This window comes from Balearica regulorum, chromosome 8 (assembly GCF_011004875.1).
Source record: "Balearica regulorum gibbericeps isolate bBalReg1 chromosome 8, bBalReg1.pri, whole genome shotgun sequence".
Classification (NCBI taxonomy): domain Eukaryota; kingdom Metazoa; phylum Chordata; class Aves; order Gruiformes; family Gruidae; genus Balearica; species Balearica regulorum.
Genome location: NC_046191.1, coordinates 24,191,579 through 24,211,860, shown reverse-complemented (window position 1 = coordinate 24,211,860; position 20,282 = coordinate 24,191,579). Strand labels below are relative to the sequence as shown.

Genomic DNA, 20,282 nt, shown 5'->3' with positions numbered 1-20,282 from the left:
ACTAAGAACGGTCTGGAAAACATGCAAGAAAGCTGCTAGAAACTAAACTTTTTACCAGTCGTCCTGTTAAAAATCTGTGTCAATACTAATCATTGGGTTTAACCTTCATGCTTCCCTACATTACATTTGGTCCCTATTCTAATGCTGCATGAAGTCTTAAATTGACCTAGCTGAATCTTTCACATGAAAATTATTAAAGGACATGGAAAGGCTGTAACTGCATCTACAAAGCCATCTCATTGCTGCCAGAGTAGAAGCCAAATTCAGGATGTCCCTGCTACTGAGTGACTGCCAGCTGTGACTATTGCCTTTGGCAGCCATTGGCCGCTGTTACAAAACAGAGGTTCCTTCCAGCTCCTGTACCTTCTGCTAGCGGCGGGTTTGGTGGCTGCGCAGCTCCAGGATTCCCGTCTCAAAAGCCTCCTTTATGTCAGCCTTCACCACTGCTCTCAGTGACTGTTACCGTTGGGCTCTCGCCTACAGATTTTTAAATTTCTCTAACGTCACTCTTTGTGTACAGAGTATTCAATGCAGTCTTAATAGTTTAATTAAAAAAAATACACCTTGTGGATATTTTTTCCACTGACTCATACTGCAGGTCTCCAATATTAATTTTGCAGAGCTGCAGCATACTTGGCATTAATTTCACTAGCACAGATCTTTGTCACATGCCAAAAAAGATGTTGTACATGACTGCTAAGCAAAATAGACGATAAAGGAATTGCTGCTTAGTTTACCAAAAAGTTACACCTTCAGCTAAAATCCTTTCCATTCCATTACAAAGGATTGTAATGCAATATAAATATTTGGTCACCAAGTAGGCCATTCATCCATAGCTTTAACAGAAAAGTATACCAGGTGGCTTTGATTTCAAAACACAAACCACTTTTTACTTTATCTCCAAAACATGTGCATCAATTTCACTGTTCCTTCCCAATTTACTTCTCATGCATAGAAAAGAATGAGTGAAAAGTTTGTTAATGTTTGCTATGGTTAATGCTTGCCCCTGCCCCCCATAATTTCCTTTTCATAAACTCCAAAAAACCATAAACCTGGGAAGCTGTAAAAGCAGGACTTAAGTCTCCAGCCAGTCAGAATCATAGAATGGTTTGGGTTGGAAGGGACCTTTAAAGGTCATCTAGTTCCCACTGGCAGGGACACTCTCCACTAGACCAGGTTGCCTTAAACAGTTCCAGGGAGAGGGCAGCCACAACTTCTCTGGGCAATCTGTTCCAGTGCCTCACCACTCTCACAGGAAAGAATTTCTTCCTAATATCTAATCTAAATCTCCCCTCCTTCAGCTTAAGGCCATCACCCCTTGTCACTACTTGCTCTTGTAAACAGTCCCTCTTCAGCTTTCTTTGTACCCCTTTAGGTACTGGAAGGCTGCTATAAGGTCTCCCCAGAGCCTTCTCCTCTCCTGGCTGAGCAACCCCAACTCTCTCAGCCTATCTGCATCACAGAGGTGCTCCAGACCTTTGATCATCAAGTTCCTCCCTACTAAATAATGTATAGCTATTTGAAACAGCCCAAAGTTTGGGGTTTTTTTCTATCACCTGGGAGGCCATGGTTTTCATTAGCTCTAGAAAACAACATAGTGGTAAAGAAGCAATCTGAATCTGGTCTTCGCATGACTATATTTCTGTCCCATTAGCCATAATACACAATATAGTGTTTATGCTGGCTGCACTAGTATCGACAACATCTAACTCAGGGTAAAATCTATCAATAGAAAGCTACCATGCTGAAACTTCAAATAGGAAAACAATTATGTAGAAGACACATGATGGTACTGTCAGCCTCAGAAATTATTCACAGTGTAATTTATGATTTCAAATACCGTTCTATCCTTTCAATTCTTTAGAAAATAATTTTCTAAACATTTATATGTAAAAATGAAGTAAAGCAGCCTCCTAAGTGGCAGAACTTTTTTCTAAAAACGTATTTTAATATAGCTAAACATGCCATGATCACCAAACCAATACACTACTCAAATTTTAAGGAGTTAAAACACTTATGTAATCTGTAAGTGAAAACATACCTTAAAATTCCAGTAATTCCATTCGCTTATTTATTTTTCTTGCTTCATCAATGAAAAGAACTAGCATTAATCTGATCATATATTTAAACTAAATTCATCCTCTCACTTGGATATTCACTCACAGCAAAGATGAACTGCCCTCCCAGGCAAATACTACTGTATACATAAATGTGTAACACTTAGCCTACAGAGACAAAAAAAAAAAAAGCACAGATTAAAAATGACAACAAGACTGAATAGCAGGTCTCAGCATTTTTTATACCTATCTTCCAGCATAAAGTCCCTAGTCTGTGAGGGAGTGAAAGTCTTTAGGCTATATCCCAATCTGGGAATACCAAAGTCCCACGGATCAGCCTGAAGACAGATAAAGCATCAAGGAGGGGACCAAATCTGTGTAAATCCAAGCCCCTAAGCCTTAACAGTCCACCTCTGAATACTTAGCATGTCAAAGCTTGGCTCTACTTACAGGTTTCTTGGGTAGCTCTCTTATTTATATTCTTCTGAGAAAGCTAGTTCAGACAAGACAACTGAGCTCCTAGTTCAATTCCAGCTAACTCAGCCCTTGCTGGTACTAGCCCGTCAATTAAAAATACCCCCCAATCCAAACCTACGAAGTAGAAATGACTTGTCTGAAAACAGCTTCCTCTCCATCCCCTCATGCAAGTCCAGCTAAACTCCCACCTACCTAAAATGAGATGAAGACATCCTCAGAATGTCGCTTGGCTCCTCTGATCAGTCAGAGAATGGCACTGTACCAAACACTGGATATTGTATGGATTTTTCTCATAAATGTTGTTATAAAGCTCTGTAAGAAAGTATACTATCAAATACAAAAATATAAAACTGAAGTACTTTTGTCTTAAGGGATACATCTAAAACTCAGTATATGTAATTAAGTTTTATTGCATAAAAGAATGAATGTTTTGTTTTCTCTTTTAAGCTAGACTTACCAGCAAATACAGTCACAAAGTGTGATAAAACTGAGGACTTGAAAGCACTGAATAAATGAAAATACTAATAAACATCAATTATATGAGACTATGGAGTTCAAGATAACCAAAAGAGATGAGAATACATTACAATGTTAAAAAAACATACATCCTTTAACTCTTTCAAGCTTTTCCTTCTGTGAATCACTTGTAGTATTTATCAATTAGTTGTTACAAGTACGACGCAAACCAACCTCCACATTTCATTACATGGTGGCACTAAGTTGTCCATCCATGGTTTAAACACACACTTCAGGACCACAGACTGCTAAAGTTAAACCAACAGATTTGCCTTTCTGAAATTCAGTTTCCTAAACTTTGTTTGCTGTGAGAACATGCAGACAATGCATTAGCTCAGCTTGATAAAGCACAATAGCTTTTGAAAAAGAAAGCAAGCCTCAAAAATGCAACGTATCTCTCACTACCACCCTTGAGCGACTGCTCCCTATGCTTTTTATTAGAAACATTCAAAGATGCCAGTAACCTACAGCTGGTGACTCTGTAATAACAGAGGGTAACAAGACAGAAAAAATGAATGCCTCCTTGTTAAGCAGTTTTGTTTGTGCTGTTCCAGGAGAGATCTGCCAAGTACTTTCCATGCAAACCTTATTTTTCTGGGATTTGTAACTTGGCTACAAAAAAATCCAGCATGATAATGCCTGGTTCAAAAAAATTCAGATTACAAATTTTAAGATATATTTCCAATTTGTGGAATAAATTTAATTTATTCCAAAGGTAATAAGGTAAACAATTTAGCACTTCATATATTTTTAGTTGCCTTACTGAAAATACCCTCTGGTTAGCAAGTTTGCACCCCAGACCATTATGAGTTTTCTAACCCTTTGGTATTAAATAAGTCTGAAGTATTGCAATGTGAAAGGTGACTTTTGTGCTGTATGATCAAGACTCCACTGACGTGTATTTTCTTTTTAAGGAAGACTGTATGAAATGCATATGAAGCACTACTGGGATTCTATCTGCTAAACAATGCAGTGGATTAAATCTGTGCTAATTCTTAATACAACTCAGCTGACAAGTATAAGGCCAGGTTGTGAAAAAATTGGCTGTTTAACACACCATTCTTACAAAACATAAGCTTAGAATTTCCATGTTAAATTATGTGGGGTTGTTTTTGTTTTGTTTTTTAACCAAATGATTCAAAGCTTCGAGCCGTGCAAAAGTCCAATTTCAGTGTTCCCATTTTCTTTTTTGGCACACGACCCATTAGGACAAGGTCATTTTGCACAGTTCCTTGCCAAAGCAACGTTGTTTCCTGTGGCAACTAGCAAGATATACAGAAATTAGATTTCAGGCACAACACAGATTGGAGCCCAAGCTAAGGAAGCTTTCTTTCAAGCAATAGCCAGGTATCAAGAAGCAAGAAGGCTACGATAGTTGCCTGAGCTGTGAAAAAGTGTAGGTTTAGGCTTATGCCTAAGAGGAAGTAACCTCCCAACAATTCAAAACAAAAAGAGACAATGAAAACATACCAATAAATTATAAAACTGTTCTGAATATATCTGGTGAGATCATTTCAAAAGAAACACTGGAAGGAACAGGGCCAGAAAATACCATGAGACAGAGTAGCTTAGAAGTGTTTCTGCTCATTTTCTTGACTAACTTGGGTTTTCCCTCAGGTGAATTTGCCTAGAGCGCATTATCCCCCAGAATATCTCTACCTACCTTACGGTTCAACACAAATTAAAACTAAGTATTCTTCTGAAACAATAGTTCCTCTGAGATTATTTGTAATTCAACCAAATATGGTGGGTATATAAGGACTTTACTCCAGTTCGTACAAACTCCTCAAGAATGGTAAGTCATGGCTCTCAGATTCTCATTCTGCTCAGTTCCAGCATAAAATAAAGCCGCAGGGGAACAGTTCCCCTTGACATTACCAATGTAAATACTTGAAATACACTACTGCATGATACAACCTGAACAAGGAAAAAAAATGGCTAGCCAGAGCAGAGACAAGTAAGAACAAATAGCTCCTACCAGATCACTGGAACTTGGAGCAAAAAGGCAAAGTAGTGAAAAGGCTTCTGTATTACTCACACTGTCTGCTCTGGAAGAAGCCACAAAGGTAGTCAGTGGTTACAAGAGGGTGTTGGCCCTGGGAAGCATGACATGTCTTCCTTCAATGATTAAAGAGCCATCAGAAACACAGACACAGAGCATCTCCATGCAGATGGCTCTTAATCTTCTGTTGATACACAGGAAACCTGCTCTAGCAGCAGTGAGAATATTTCCGAAGCACTGGGCTCTCAAGCAATTAAATCAGAGCAATGTAATAATATCAAAGCTTTATTTGTTACTGCTTGCCTAGTCTTACATTATCTAAAACTTTATCCTTCTGACTCTGAACTAAACCATCATTTTGTTCTGCATTTCCACTGTGACATCCTTTCCTTTAACTAGAACTTCTACAACCTACTACAACATAAATAGTATTTATAGTTCTTATTTTTCATCTGTTTGTGCTTAAGTATCCCACCTTCAGTTCATCTCTTCACTCAAGTAAGCCAAATAGTATTCCTAAATATACCAGCACAATACCGCTTAGGACCTTGGTGGTAAAAGAGAATAAAACATGGCAGTGTGCTCTCTACCTTGGATACACTTTCTTACTGAGCCTGTTTTTGCTTCCCCATCTCTTCTGGTGACCACAACTTACTGCTTTTTCCCCACTTCTGAAATACCATCCTAAAAGCTGGGACAGAGACTCTCAAGTACGCAATTTCAACAGTTGCCCTATGCATGGCAAAATACTCAGCTGAACAAGATGGACTTATATCAAGACAGGGTTCATTGCAATGGAATCTGTTTGGTTACCCTACATTGTCCAACCAGGCAATTGCTTCCTTTTTGTTAACAAATAGAAAAGGAGGAAAGCGCTTGATACAGAGAAGACTTGCCAGACTAAAGGAAAACTAATAGGTATATACCCCAGCAAGTCCCTGTTCTTGTACAAAACATCCAGGGGTTACTTTTGTTGTTTCATATAATGATGTCCTTGATTCAACACAGTGCCTACTAGCATACTCTTCCCCAGGCTGATTCTTCCCTCATTTAGTAAATTATCATCCATAAGGACTGTACTGTGGCTGTTAAAACAAACCCTGGATCATGAAGTACTGTGCAGATGTGGGAGTCCCAGGTGTATTTTGTCTCAGACTGCTTCCAGGGCAGTAGCCATCACAACTAGGGCTCAAACATTCCCTGAACAGCAAGTTTCAGCCTGCTTGCCCCCTGCCAAAGAGAGGGCCCTGTTTCTGACAGCAGTTATGATGATGGATGGACATTTCTATTATCTGTGCCAACAAGTGGCACCATGACTGCTCCCTGCCCAGGTGAGACAGCCGAGGTAAGATCCTATGCTTTAACAGAGCTGTGTATACTATATAGCAAGTATACTGTATGAGGACAGAATAACCAGAGAGATGTATACGCCTTTTGTAGGTAATTTCTCTTTTGCGACTTTCTAGAAGAAAGAAATCATCCAGGTTAGTTCTTCAAAAACAAATATTCTGCATGAAACCCTTAATCCAGAAACACAATTATATACACACTTAAATTTAATCATGTCTGTAGCACCAGTGATTTCAAATGGGAACTACCCACACGATTAATCTAAAGCGTAAAAAATCCTTGTTGGAGCCAAGTTTTTATTGCTAAATGCATATATATACATTTAGTTTAAAGCAACTATTAAAATAATTGTTGCTCTTTCCATGTTTCTAATATATATTGAAATAGGGGAGTATTTAAATCAATTTTTTCTACATGAGGCTTAAATATCCCATACATTTTTTGTAAATTGAAAATGTTTTCAAATGAACTGTAAGGCATACATCTTGTAAAGTTACTCAGAAAATATTATAAACAAATTAAGTTATGCCAAAAGAGAATTAAACTTAACAGAGTTCTATGCACTTAGGTTCTGCTGACCTTACTGTGCATGCAGAAACAAAATCTCCAACACCATCAAGGGTCACTATGTATAAATGAAAGTTTACAATAAAAATCTTTGATACACACTTTTGACAGCCACTTTTTAAACAGCATAGCAGATATTTACACCTAAAGTAATCATAAAAAAATCCTCAAAAATATGCAATTTCTCCATAAATTAAGGGAAACGGAGAATCTGCCTAAAAAATTCAGTGAAAAATTGGCTGATGATGTTTCAAAGAAGATATACAGAAAAAAAAACCTTCATTGGGTAGTCTCCTATGCTACACCCTTGCTTTCCTCTCCTCATCCATCTTCACTACCACCACGTCCCAAAACCAATTCTGCTGTGATTAAATGACACCAGAATTTTACTGTTCTAACAGAGCATTCTCTCCTATTTACTGCTGGTCTCATTCAGACACACGAGCTTCAGTGGAAACTGAAAGCAGGGCCAAAAGATGGGAAAATGAAGTCTATTCATGCTCCACTAATAAATCATGTGTATGCTCAAAACAAACGAGCTTTTATGAACATTCAGGTCTTTCTTCACGTGTAGAAGCAGAATGAAAAAAAATCAGCCAGTCACTTCAACGGAGTACAGTTCAACAGAAAAAACTGCACAATTTAGAATTCACTCTCATTCAGATTTGGTGAAGAAGTCTTGCTAACCGATTTAAACTTCTTATACCTGAACACACAATTTGTAAACTAGTCATGCCCATTTTCCTCTGAACTTGAGTGCAAATGGAGCATTATCTAACGGGTACCGTAACAGTAATAACATTCCTTTTTTTTTTTTTTTTTTGGTACAAAGTGGTTTTGTGAATGTAAATTTCCCACTTTACACTTATTTTACTTATATATCAGTTATAGCAGGGTATTCACTCTCTGACAACAGTGGAACATCAAGGAGAAAGCACCGGAATTAGGGAGTACTGCACAGCACACTTGGGAAGAAATGTCATCCAACCCCCCCACCCTAGCATGACTGCAGTTCCAGGAGATCGGCAGAACATGAAAGCAGTCAGTGTAAAAAACAGATTAAGAAATAAACAAAAAAAAAAAATCTCAGAAAAGAAGACACCAAAGTAACCAGAGAAAGAGACAAACCAACTAGTCATGAGTGTTGAGGGAGCCAAGAGGTTTTGCCTCTCACAGACCACAGGAAAGGGACAGATCTGGTACCTGCTTGGTGGTACTAGGGAGTGGGAGGGGAAGATGTAGATTTTTCCCCCTTCATGGAGCCGTATTAGGTCAAAGCCAAGTTCAGGAAATGAAACCAGGAGCAGCCAAGTATTAAGAGAAGCAACTGTTAGGTACCACATTTGATTCTCATTGGGTAGCTTTTTGGTTGTGCAGATTTCAGTAGTAAATGAGCTAAAGTAGCTATTACTCTACCTTTTTACTTTTCTAAATTTTAACCATATCAAAAGTCACAGACAATCCAAGTAAAATGTCATACAAAGCTTTGGTTTTGCTTCAACTCATGATTCTACTAGAATCTGTAAAGTTGGTAAACTATCTTCTTCCCTTTTAAATGCCTCAGCACTTTCTGATTACAAATTAATAAAATAATTTGTAAGAAAATAATTATGTAACTGTTCCTGTACTTTTTGTATCATCCTGAAACAGGAAGAACATACTCCCCTCCAAATTTATGCTCCAAGAAAACTCCTAGCTTGCAGAAACCACATACATGCATTTCAGTAATAATTCCAAAGAAGTTTAATAATTCAGACAATCACTCTCTTGGTAATATCTATTTAAATGTATAATTTCTTAACTCTCATGGTTTTACCATTACTTATAAGGAAGTATATTTAATAAAATATCGTAAGTTTAAGAGGCTGGAATATCAGTAATCGCATTTCACAAGTCATCCTTAGGCTGTAATAACCTTACAGAATCATTTATAGATTACCCGTTCAACCTCACATACTCAACATAAAACCTACTGAAATCAACAAGCACGTTTAAGGATCACATTTGGATATGACTGGTTCTTGGTCTGTATGTTGACAGTCTGACAGCACCACATCAAGTTGTGCACGCTGCCTCTTTGCTAGAGGTTACAGGCCACAGAGCACACCCCTCCCCTCAGCTACTACCATTTCTATCGTGACTGATAGCCTCTAAGCTAAGGCAAACAGATGGGTTCATCCTAAATAGACAGATTTGCCGGCAGCAATTAAAGATATCCCCATGGTGTTATTCCTAGCCTTTTGCCAACATCCAGGCTGAAGCACTACATGGCAGAATAGTTGCTGTGAACTCCTGTTTGTGGATTTGCCCTAATACAACCAGCTAATCTGAAATGGTAGTTTTTACCACTCTTTGTAGGCAGCTTGATGCCTGTTCACTAGTGCAGAATCTGGCTACAGACAGTGCCACAGCAAAAGCAGTAATGGCATTGCTAATTTAAAACATTTTACATTACCTTTATCATCAAGTATTGTGAAAGAAGAAATCATGCATGAAATCCTACTCCAGCTTGAACACTCTCTGCAATCTAGCGCTAGCCTGAATTTAGTTGAAGGGCATCTACTCTATACACGGCCTCTTCAGAAGCCAAGTGAATCTTAAACCAAGTGAAAAAAAGAGAGGTATAAAATTGTTACTCAAGACTTATTTCACTATCTCCCAAGCTTAAGGATATTAGCAACAACTGTCACCCACACCATTATTCATAGCTTCATGGTCATATTTGTTCCTGTTGCCTGACACTGACTACAGGCTTGGTATATGTGTATAGACTGTGTAAATGACTACACACATGACAGTGAAGAATCAGGCCTATGATGTAATTACAGGATAAAACTAGTCAAATGGGTTTCTAGTTTGGGGTAGAGGGAGGGAAAGCAAAGGAAGGGAGAAAGAAGGTAAAAAAAAGTATCTGTGAACTGCTTGTTTTAATCCTTAATACTTTGTCTTTCCGCTTGGAATGAATTCTGAAGTATAAAATACTTTGCAGCAGAAAGATTGCGTACAGAAGAGATTCTCACTATTTAAAATATTTTAAGATGGATAAACAGCAGCAGAGGAGAAGGGGATGACTCCTCACTCAGTTTTTCTGTTTATCTATTCTGAACAATGAGAGCAAATTTTAATCATTTTCCATGTTGACTGTTGATATCTTTGACAGCGCAATAAGCAGATCACATTTTAGCATGTCTGCAAAATTAGATGAACTGGCACAAGAACTCCAGCAACTGGTGGTGATGTCTTTTTTCACTTACACATACTAGATTTTATATTCACGCATTCACTCCTAAGAGCACTGAGCAAATAAAAAAAAAAAACCACTTTGATTGCAGTTACCACCACACAGCTTTTTTAGATTTTGTTCTATGACTCTGAACAAATTTAATTGGTACAAAGGCTGCACCCACAAAAATTTCTGCATTTTAAATTAAACTAGTAGCAATGTTTACCTATGTCCTATCTATAATTGTATCTATTGCCATTTTTGAGATGCATTCTCTAAAACAATATTCACTTTTTTTTTTTTTAAGGGACTCATGATTACGAGAATTCTAGAATTTTTATTTGCTTCAGGTAAGTGTCACTAGTCTCAATGTACAGTATATATGTACACATTATGTTTTGCAAGTGCATTGGAACAGATGATAAATACAGGAGTACATTACACATAACTAATGACACCTTATTTGGATTATGCCACATTTCTGTAAGAAAGGTGTTTCTGAAAGTTTCGTATCATTTTATAGCGACTACTTTGTAATCTTACGACCTCTCAAAGTAGATCCTATATCCATCATACGTACATAATTGCCTTATAGTTTTCCTAAACATGTTTTCCTTGTAGGTTGATCTAATTTTTAGGTATTTTCTTAGTCATGCAAGAAACAAATGAGTTGGGATCGGGGACATATGTATTTTTTCTAACTCTAATCATTTGAGATTTTGAAGCTTATGGATTCTAGGTGTTTGTTGTTAAATATACAGGAAGAATTAAACTAGTTTTCTAGTGGCAATATAAAATAAAAATTAGTTAAAATAATGTTAAGTGTCTAATATAACTTATTTCCAAAGCACATATATAAAAATAATTCAGGAACATGTGCAAATACAGGTTTTACTTCAGTTGTTGAAAACTAAGCATATGCTCTTCCTGAATAGGGAACATTTTCCCAAGTCACACCTGTATGTTAATTGGGTATTATTATCCCTATTTCTACTGTAGAGGATCTAGGAATTTCTAGGAATTTTTTGTGCTAAAGCAAGGATTTCTAAACTTTCCTCCTCCCCTCCCTTCTGCTGAATACCGCCAACAGTAGCTCCTAGTTTCGTAGCGAGCTATGTACCACTTATGAGTGGTATGCATGACAGTTTGGGAATCCCATCCCAGAGAGCATATGGGGAGACAGCAATAATATCTTCAAATGTTGACCTCCACAATCCTTTCATTTACTCATTACCAGTAAATACAGATCCAGTATTTCAGGTCAGCAAAACTGTAAAGTACACTATAGCCTCATAATCATAGTATTTGTATCATTGTGCACATGAAGTGCTAGAAGCATGCATAGTGATGTAACAATGGAAAAATCTCTGTCCAGACCAATTCACAGTCCACTTTAAACACAAAGAAATAACAGTTTAGATAAAATATTATTTGAAACATTACAGTGTCATGCTAAGACTGTGCCTAAATATTCTTTTCTACATTCAGTGGGACCAAAAAAAACCCCTCAAAAATCAACCTACCTCAGACTGCCACCCTCCACTGCAACAATTTAGGAAGACACTCACTAAATTACCACAAGTGGGGGAGGTAGGTTAACTAATAATTACTCTAAGTCAGGAGTGGTCCTTTAGTGACCCAAGAAAGCTCGGCCAGATAAAAAACTACCTACAAAAAGAAACTATTAATTTTTGGCCAGATCAGCTTCTTGAACTGGCTCACCACACAGCTGCTAGAGCACCCAGGTTGGCAGGGAAGGAGGACATACTTCTACATTACACGAACCTAGTAACTATTTGATGCTAAAAAGCACAAATTTAGTACCCCCTGGCACTGCTGGTCACCAATTACACAGTGGCCATACAAAGGCAGGACCTTCCCATCAGCAGCAGCCGCTCACCAGCACGGCCGCACCCTCAGACCCGCACTGCAAAGCTAACTCATCCAATCCTGTTTGAATGCAAGTCATTAATCACCCAGTTACTAGTTCCTACTGTGACTAATACTTCTTTCCACACAGGCCACTGTTAAAATGGTTTTATACATTTCCAAAAACAGCCCAGGTACTTGTGAGTGAGACAGCAGATGGTCTCTAGGGCAAATTGTTACTACTGCCTGTTATCACAGCTATTACGCGAACAGGCCTGGAACCATTTTAAGGCTCTGTCATTTTTCTATCCGACTATTTGAGAAGTTACACATAGACGCAATTTAAGACAGGAGGGACAAATACACACGAGAGGGATGAAAAGCCCGCCCCCTCGGCAGCTCTCCCTGCTCCAGTCAGCGGCCCAGGCCCACCGAGCTGCCCCGCAACGAGGCGGCCGCCGGCTCCTCGGAGTGCCGCCCGACACGCGAGGCACGCTGCGCTCCGGGCGCTGGGGCTGATCCCGGCCTTCCCAGAAGACACCGCCGAAGGCCAACGGCCGCGCGCGGGAAGACGCGTCCGGCCCCGCCAGGAAAGCAGCGACGCCAGCAGCGGGCGGGCCCTGCGGTCGAGGGACACCGCCCTTTTTCCCCACGGACGGGCACCACCAGGCGCCCCCCCTTACCGGCGGGAAACACTCCGCCCCTCTCTCCCGCTAGGTTACGGCCGGGCTGAGCCCGAGCTCTCCCGGCTCTCCCACCCGAGGCGAGGCCCACCCCACCTGAGGCGAGAGCCCAGCCCGGCGCCAAGAACCCCCTCGCGGCGAGGGGGCGATCACGTGACCGCTCGACGGCGGACGGCGCCCCTCCCCTCTCTCTCGCGCTCCCCGCCCCGCCCCTCCCCTCCCTCTCGCGCTCCCCGCCCCGCCCTTGTTGGGCGGGGGCGGCGGCCGTGGCGTTAGCGCATGCGCAGCCGTGTTTCGCCCGTCGAGTGCGGCAGCCGCGGGTGGAAAACCGCAGCGGCAGCTGCCGAGGGAAGCCGGGAGCGTGTTGTCTCGCTGAGGGGTGGCTGGGGCAGCGCCCGGGCGAGGGGCAGCGGCGGGGTAGCTGCTGTCGCTCCCGGCCCACTGCAGGCTGCTGCTGAGGCGGGGCGGCGGGACGAGCTGCGCAGCGTTTTGGGGCAGGTCCCCGGCGTTTTGACATCTCGGCGCCTCCGCTGGGGCCGGGAAGGGCCGCGTCCCGGCCCGCTGCGGCTGTGGGGGCCTTGCGGGCGGCTCCCGCCCTAGGCCGAGGGGCTGGCGGCCTGGGGCGTCCAGCTCTGCCCGGAGGGTCTCCCTGGGGGAGGGGGGGCCGGGGCCGCCGGGGGCCGTTTTTCGGGGGGTGGGGGACGGCGTCGTGAGTGAAGTGAGACAAAGAGTGAGGAGGAGGAGGAGGAGGAAAAAGAAGAGGAAGAAGAGGAGGACACTTGGGCTCTGCCACATTCCTGTGCAGAGGAAGGCGGGAGGCGGCGTTAGCCCTTTACGGACAGCTGGGTTCAGCGCTGCCCTCAGCTGCTGTCGGCGTATTTACAGCCGTCTCTCCCGGCCGCGGGAGAAGGAGGAGGAGGAGGAAGAACCATGTAAGTTCCGAATTGCCAGGGGTCCTGTGAGAAGATGGGGGATGCCGCAGACGCCAAGGAGATGAGGAAGACTTTCATTGTTCCTGCCATCAAACCCTTTGACCATTATGATTTCTCCCGAGCGAAAATCGCCTGTAATCTCGCCTGGCTGGTGGCCAAAGCCTTTGGGACAGGTAGGTGGCGTCTTCTTCCTCCTTTTCTTTGATGCTGGTTCCTGCTTGGTTGCTTCGCTCCCGAGGACGTGCGAGCCCTTCCCTGAGGAGCTGAGGCGGGAGGGGGGGTGGGGGGCGGGTAGGAGGTGCCTAGGAAATGGTTTTGGTCTGTTCCCTCCTATTTAGGTTCCTTACCCCTTGTGGGTTTTTTTAGATTTTCTTTTGTTTTTCTTTAATTACCTGTAATCTTTCTGGAGAAACCACTGTTTCCATTAGTGAGTAATTTTTGTGTATTGGTGCTAATGTAATTTTATTTGAAGAATCAAACTCTGTTAATTGTGTTTTACTTATTCCCCGGGTCGTGCTTCTAGAACGTGAAAAAAAACCCTAGCAATCCATGTTTGTCTGTTGTTTCAAAATTTTTTCTAACGTTGTTTAAGAGCTGAATTGGGGGCTAGCAACGGAAATGGATGTGCGCTGTTAGTTTTGACATGTGTGACAGTGGCCTGTAGCCTTTTGAGTGGTTAAGCAGTAAGGGTTTCAGGAAAAAGAGCGTTTAAAGCCAGGTTTTTGGCCTGCATAATACAGAAGCCTCTCCTTGTCTGTAAGCATAAATGGAATTGATTGTAATGCCTCTGAAAAGGCATTACTGCTCTGTCTTTGAAAACCTGGGCCTTGAGGAATACCAGACCTATTATTCTATGCCTGAAATACTGTTGGGCCTTGAGGAATACCAGACTTACAGAGGTCTTCTGAGGGAAGCATTTTGAAAATTTACCAAGCTGGGGTTTTTTAATATAGCTGTGGTATATTAATCACTTAATTTTCTGTGGATTAAAAAGAAAGTTTTTCTTTGAAAGGTGAGTAATATATTAAGTCAATATTTTTACTTTGTAAAATCTTTGTAAATCTTTGTAGAATAACAGGAAAAGGTTTCTCCTTCTGGAATTTTGTAACTTTTGCATTTAGGGCAGGAGCATTGTTATGTATTTGAACAGGGTTAAAGGTGTACCTTTATGATGCCCCTGGGAGCTGATGATATTTGATGTGGTGCTTCCAAAAAGCTACTTTCAAAGTGGTTGAACCTGGTGAAATTTCAGTAAGGTCAGTAGCTACTGAAGAAAGATGCATGTTCGTCACTTCAGAAAGAAAAAAGGTCAAAATACTACTTATATTTAAAGATTTGTCAATAAACTCTGCTTACTTTTGTGAAATCTAGGCAAGTATTTAATATTTTTATATATGGCTTTATTAGCTATGCAGACATGAGGGGTAAAATAGTAGTAGTGAAAACTCTTACAAAAGTACTTGATTGAACATTTTCAGAAATCATTATCTTTTTAGGTAGCTTGGTTCTATAGTCTCTGCTTATGGGAATCTGGGTGTACAGCGCTTGTGCAATATAACCTAGCATTCTAACCTGAAAACCTTTTTCTACTGGAGTTGGATAAATTCACAGCCTGTGGTTGAAATGTTTTGGTTTATATTGGTTGAGTTTCTATTGGATGTGTAAAGCAACTTGCAGGGTACTTCTCTATAGAAAGTGTGATCCAAACCAGCTTCCTTTACTCTTTCTATTCATTACTGTGGTTGTTCTGAGATGTACAAATGAAACATGATTAGAGAGAAAATAGCTCCATCTGCCCTCTAAGTACTGCTGTAATGTAATACTAGGAAGAGAGGTAAACATACACAATTGTGTTTCTGATCTCACAGTTCTTCCACTAGGTTAATATCGCTAGTAGCCTCAAAAAAGAGTTTGTGGCTGAAGTAGGGAAAAACAGTATACAGGACTTGCATGCCTGCAATACAAATGCTTCCTTCATACTTGGAGTGAAACAGAAGACCTTTTCCAAGAAGGAAGGAAGTTTGGGTTTGTTAAATCATTTGTGTTAGTTCTTTGGAGTAGATCACAACCTCAGTCATGTCTTCTACCTATTGCTGTATGCATTTGTACAAAGGAATTACAAAGGATGATTCGTGTGTTTATGGATGCCTCTTTTTTTATTTTTTTTATGCTTGAAATGTTGGAATGCCTTAAGTGGGCAGGGGAAGTGAAGGATTTTTTCCCCACCCTCTCTGAAATAAATTAATACCATTCATTTTGATTAATGAAAAGTATAAGTTGTTGCAATCACGTATCCATTGAAGAAGTCTAAATCTTTATATATCACATGAGCACATCTTTCAATGGACATTTCACATTCTTAAAAGCATATTTTAATATCATCAAAATTGTGGATACAGCTTAGCTAGGTGTTGTGAAGAGGACTGTCTTTTGAAAAAAGACTTTGAAATAGGTACTGTTCATTAACATTTAGTAGTGGCTTTTGGTGTTTGATATCTGCATACAGAAACTGAGAGATCAATTGTATCTTGCTCTGGTCCTCAGTAAAGCTGCAAGAGTAGTCTGGCCCACAACACAGGCGAGTCGATGTAAGTTGCGTTATTAGTAAGGTCCCTTACGAGAGTACAAGTATACTAAGAGTCATGTTGAAGGCATCTTGTATGAAGAATTTTTTAAGAAATACTAATTGAAGACAGCATTCATAAGTAAGTGTACGTGTTGAGGGAGTGTAGGATTTTGTGCCTTGATGTTCTGTTGCAAGAAAATGTATCAGTGTTAGGACAGGTCAGGTTAAATGTTTTGTAGTAACCAAATTATTTGTGACACAACTTACAGTAACTGAAAGGGGAGGGAAACTAACAAAAAGTGTGAAGTATGAAAGTGGGAATGTTTAATCTTAGAAATTAAATCTGCAAACACTAAATTTCAGTGCTAACTCCCAATGCTGGAAGTTAACCATTTCAGTATAGAAAAACTGCTTTCCAAAGAAGTGGTTGAATGTATTGATGTTATATGCCTCGACTTAAAAATATAATGAGACCTACTTCATAGGAATAATTTTTAAAAGGTCTTGATGTTGTGTTACTCTGCATCCTTTTTATTTCTTAAACAACAGAAGTGGATTTCATTATTTTGGAGTGTGAAGTTTTTGTCTTCTCACTCTACTATAGATGTAGAAAATGTAGCTGGAAAATTTGTTATCCATCTGCCAACCTAAAGGCAGGCTGAACTAAATATACATTATCCCTGACACATGTTTGTTTAGCCCATTTTTTTCAAAATCTGTAATTATAGAGATTCCACGGTATGTCTGCTAGTCAATTTGAATCTTTATTTATCTCTAGATGTTAGAACAACATAATAATCTTGATGTCTTCTGCTACACTGTAAACCCATTACTTATCCTGTTCCCGGTGGATGTGAGAATGGTGGGTGCCTTACCTTTTTATAACACCTTCCACATAATAAAACCAGTGTTTCCTCTCTATTCTGCTGTTTAGACACAATAGACTTTTTCAGCTTCATTTTTGTAAGTCAAGCTTTTTTGGACTCTGCGGGGTTTTTGGTTTGTTATTTTCCTGTGGTGGGTTTTTTTTTTTTCCCCTGTGGTCGAGTTGCATGAATTCTATGCCTAAATCTAGATCTAATGGTCCAGCTAAACCCTTACCAGTACAGGGTAGAATTGAAAAATTACTTCATCTTTCCAACCCATAATACACTCATTTATTCACTAGAATATGATGTTTGTCATTTTTGCATCAGCCTAGAATTGTTGACTCATTCAGTCTGTGATTCACTGTAGCTCCATATATTTCTCTGCAGAACTGCTGCCTACTCACTTGTTCCCATCTTGTAATTCTACAGTTGTAGGTTCCTGCTTTGCAGCTATACTTATATAACTGCATCCTATTTTCAAAGCCCTTCTTCCTCTTATTCCAGATGATTTTTGATTTTGTCCTCCAAAATGCTCTCAATCCCTTTGTATCTTGGAATTGCTTCTCTAGAACCTTAGTTAGTATGAAGGAAAATACTAATTCTTGAACCTTCAAGTACACATTCTTCCCATTTGATGAGACCTCAGAATACTCTTGGGAAATTGTTTTTCAGACAGCTTTGCATCAAATTTTTATTTACTAAGTTAATCATGCACTATCTCTGTGTATAATTCTAAGGTAATCATGGGAACAATTTTAAAGTCAAGTTAAATCTGTTACTGTTCTACTATCCATACAACATATTATTCTGCTACAGTAATAAATTTCACTGGTTTAGCATGAGAGTTTTTTGACAGGAGTAAACTTAACAACTAAATAAAAGCTTCACAAGTCTGAGTGCTCATCCTAAACATTGTCGTGAGTGTTTTCTGCAGTCAAAATAAAATAGTCCATACACCTTTTAACATTAAATTTATCCTTTATAGATTCTGAAGCAATAGATTACAAATTGTGTCATCTGCAACTAAACATTACCCCAGAAACTTAAAAATAACTTTCTCCTGATGATTAATACTTTCAGAATTCATATGCAGCTACTTACTGCTGTTTGCAGATGTTGCCAGTAGAACCATGAAGGGAGGAGATGAACATTGTGTATCTGACAGAAACAAGTTTTAACTAAATACTCTCATCTGTTATGTTGGGTGTTGCAGGCCAGAACATCTTTTAATCTTTTCCTAGCATACCATATTTCTTTATTTTTATTCAGTATGGCAGCTAGAAAAAACTTGCACAAGTGTTTGGAATACCTTTCCCACAAATAAGTTCTGAAGATATTTATGCTAATAAGAATTGATACCTTTATTGCCAGGGTAATTCTAAGTCATTCTTTTATTTATCAAAACCTGAATCAATATGCAAGTTTTAGTAAAGTAGATGTTAAACTTCCCCATTTTTATAAGAAATGTTCCTACCAGACAAATTCTGTATGCTTTGCAAGGAGATCTTCCTGTTGTGCTACCAAAGACAGAATATTGGACAGGAAAGACAATTAGCGTGACCCCGTAGAGCATTTCTTATGTGATTCTCAGTGCTCAAAAAATAACTGAAGTCTGGGTAGGCTATGAAGGTAGAGCCTGTGCATGGTTTTTCCTTGGATGCTTTTGGGTTTTGTTTTTTAATAATGAATCCCTTATAAGTGCAGAACTGCTGTCAAAGCAGTGGATAGTGGTCTATTTTTGTGGCATCTAGAGGCAGGAGGGTAGGGTTGTAGTACTTCTGTGATGGTAAATCCAAGAATCTCTCAAGTTCAGTTTAGTTAGGTGGACAAAGTTAAGAATTGTGGTACTGAAATTAAGTCTACCACAAATTTATATAGATTGACCTGTTAGATACTTGCCCCTAGGCAGAAGTACACCTACTGCCTGCTAGCCAAGAACAATGTAAGTGGCAGACTGATTTAACAAACAAAAAAGTAAAAATGCTTTTTTAATATCAACTCTCTCATCTTGTTTTCTGCTTCCTGATTAAAAGTCTTGTTTCATGACTATTATTTCTTTTTTCAGTAGCATCAGTGTGACCATTGGATTACTAACCTGCTGTAAATCTTAGAACTGGAGTACTCACCAGAGTCCTTGAAGGTGTCTCCAAAATGAAACAGCAAATTGAAATGTCTCCCTCTTCTACTGAGGCAATTACAAAAATTCATCAAAAGCAAAATAATATAAATCACACTTCTGACCTGTGCTGTCCTCAGACTCTTAACTTCCATGCAGGCTCTGCTCTCTTGTGCCATATTTGCCATCCGGGCACCAGAACCCTTGCTGGCAAGTAGGAATCTGAATGAAGTAACTTAACAATGTTACCTTATGGCAAAAGCATATCTTTGCTGTCCTGCAGAAAACTGTCAAGTAACTGAGTCCATTAAGATTTGGCATAAATTCATCTAATGGCTTGCACTAGGAAGTACTTAAAGGTATTTTCATGAAATAATTTTATATTAAATCTCAGTCTTCTACAAATAAGTTGAGTTTTTTTCCTCAATATCTTTGTTGATTGATTGCAGTAACATATAGAGATGGAAATTTTCTAGGCTGAGGCTTGATGTGGTCTTCTGGTTCCCAAGAATGGTGTACATTTCAATGAGATGGTGAGATATTTTAACTTTTTTTTTTTTTTTTACTCCTGAGGATAATATAAACAGGAGACCTTGTTGACAAAGATTTATAAGCTTTTGGATTTCCTTAATGCAAACATTCATAAATCTGGAATTGTTCACTCTTATAAACTTAAAAACCTCAGTAGTTGTGTAACTCAAAGGATTGTATTCATTTGTGTGGAAGCCTAGAAATTTTACAAAAAAACAGTTTGTTTTTAAAGAAGTGTGAACTTTCCACATTAATACAAGTAATTTTTTCCAAAGAAGGAATTCATCCTATCCTTCAAGGAGTGATTCACACTTACCTGAGCAGAGTGTTTTGTTTATGAAACAGCTTTTAAAGGTAAATTCAAGGGTTGTAGCTGTGAATTATTTTTAGATAATTCCTTCCCTTTAGAATTGTCTGTTTAAATGGAAAGTTAAGTTACAATTCTATCTCCCGGGGGGGAAGGAGGGAGAGTAATAATTCCTTGTCTGCTTTAAAGCTTGGAATAAGTACTTTCTTTCCTTTTT

General features: G+C 39.5%; 2 protein-coding genes across 12 annotated transcripts in view; one reads left to right on the top strand and one right to left on the bottom strand.

Moving 5' to 3' along the window:
• The window catches only part of DDX59 (DEAD-box helicase 59), a 31,034-nt gene extending 18,129 nt beyond the window's left edge, over positions 1-12,905 (bottom strand). For 3 of the 8 annotated variants that reach the window (XM_075760121.1, XM_075760132.1, XM_075760131.1), the window contains exons 1-2: positions 2,727-2,835; positions 2,042-2,225 (exon numbers count right to left, since the gene is read on the bottom strand). The gene's annotated coding sequence lies outside the window, so the exon portion shown is untranslated. Of the gene's footprint in view, positions 1-2,041; positions 2,226-2,722; positions 2,836-12,744 lie in introns of those variants that run through there. The other 5 variants (XM_075760124.1, XM_075760125.1, XM_075760129.1 and 2 more) reach the window with 3 other exon arrangements.
• Positions 12,906-13,024: 119 nt separating this feature from the next.
• The window catches only part of CAMSAP2 (calmodulin regulated spectrin associated protein family member 2), an 84,270-nt gene continuing 77,012 nt past the window's right edge, over positions 13,025-20,282 (top strand). For 3 of the 4 annotated variants that reach the window (XM_075760114.1, XM_075760113.1, XM_075760112.1), the window contains exon 1: positions 13,025-13,849. In XM_075760114.1, coding sequence (XP_075616229.1) covers positions 13,711-13,849 — 139 coding nt within the window. In that variant the 5' untranslated portion in view covers positions 13,025-13,710. The remainder of the gene's footprint in view (positions 13,850-20,282) is intronic. The other variant, XM_075760115.1, reaches the window with a different exon arrangement.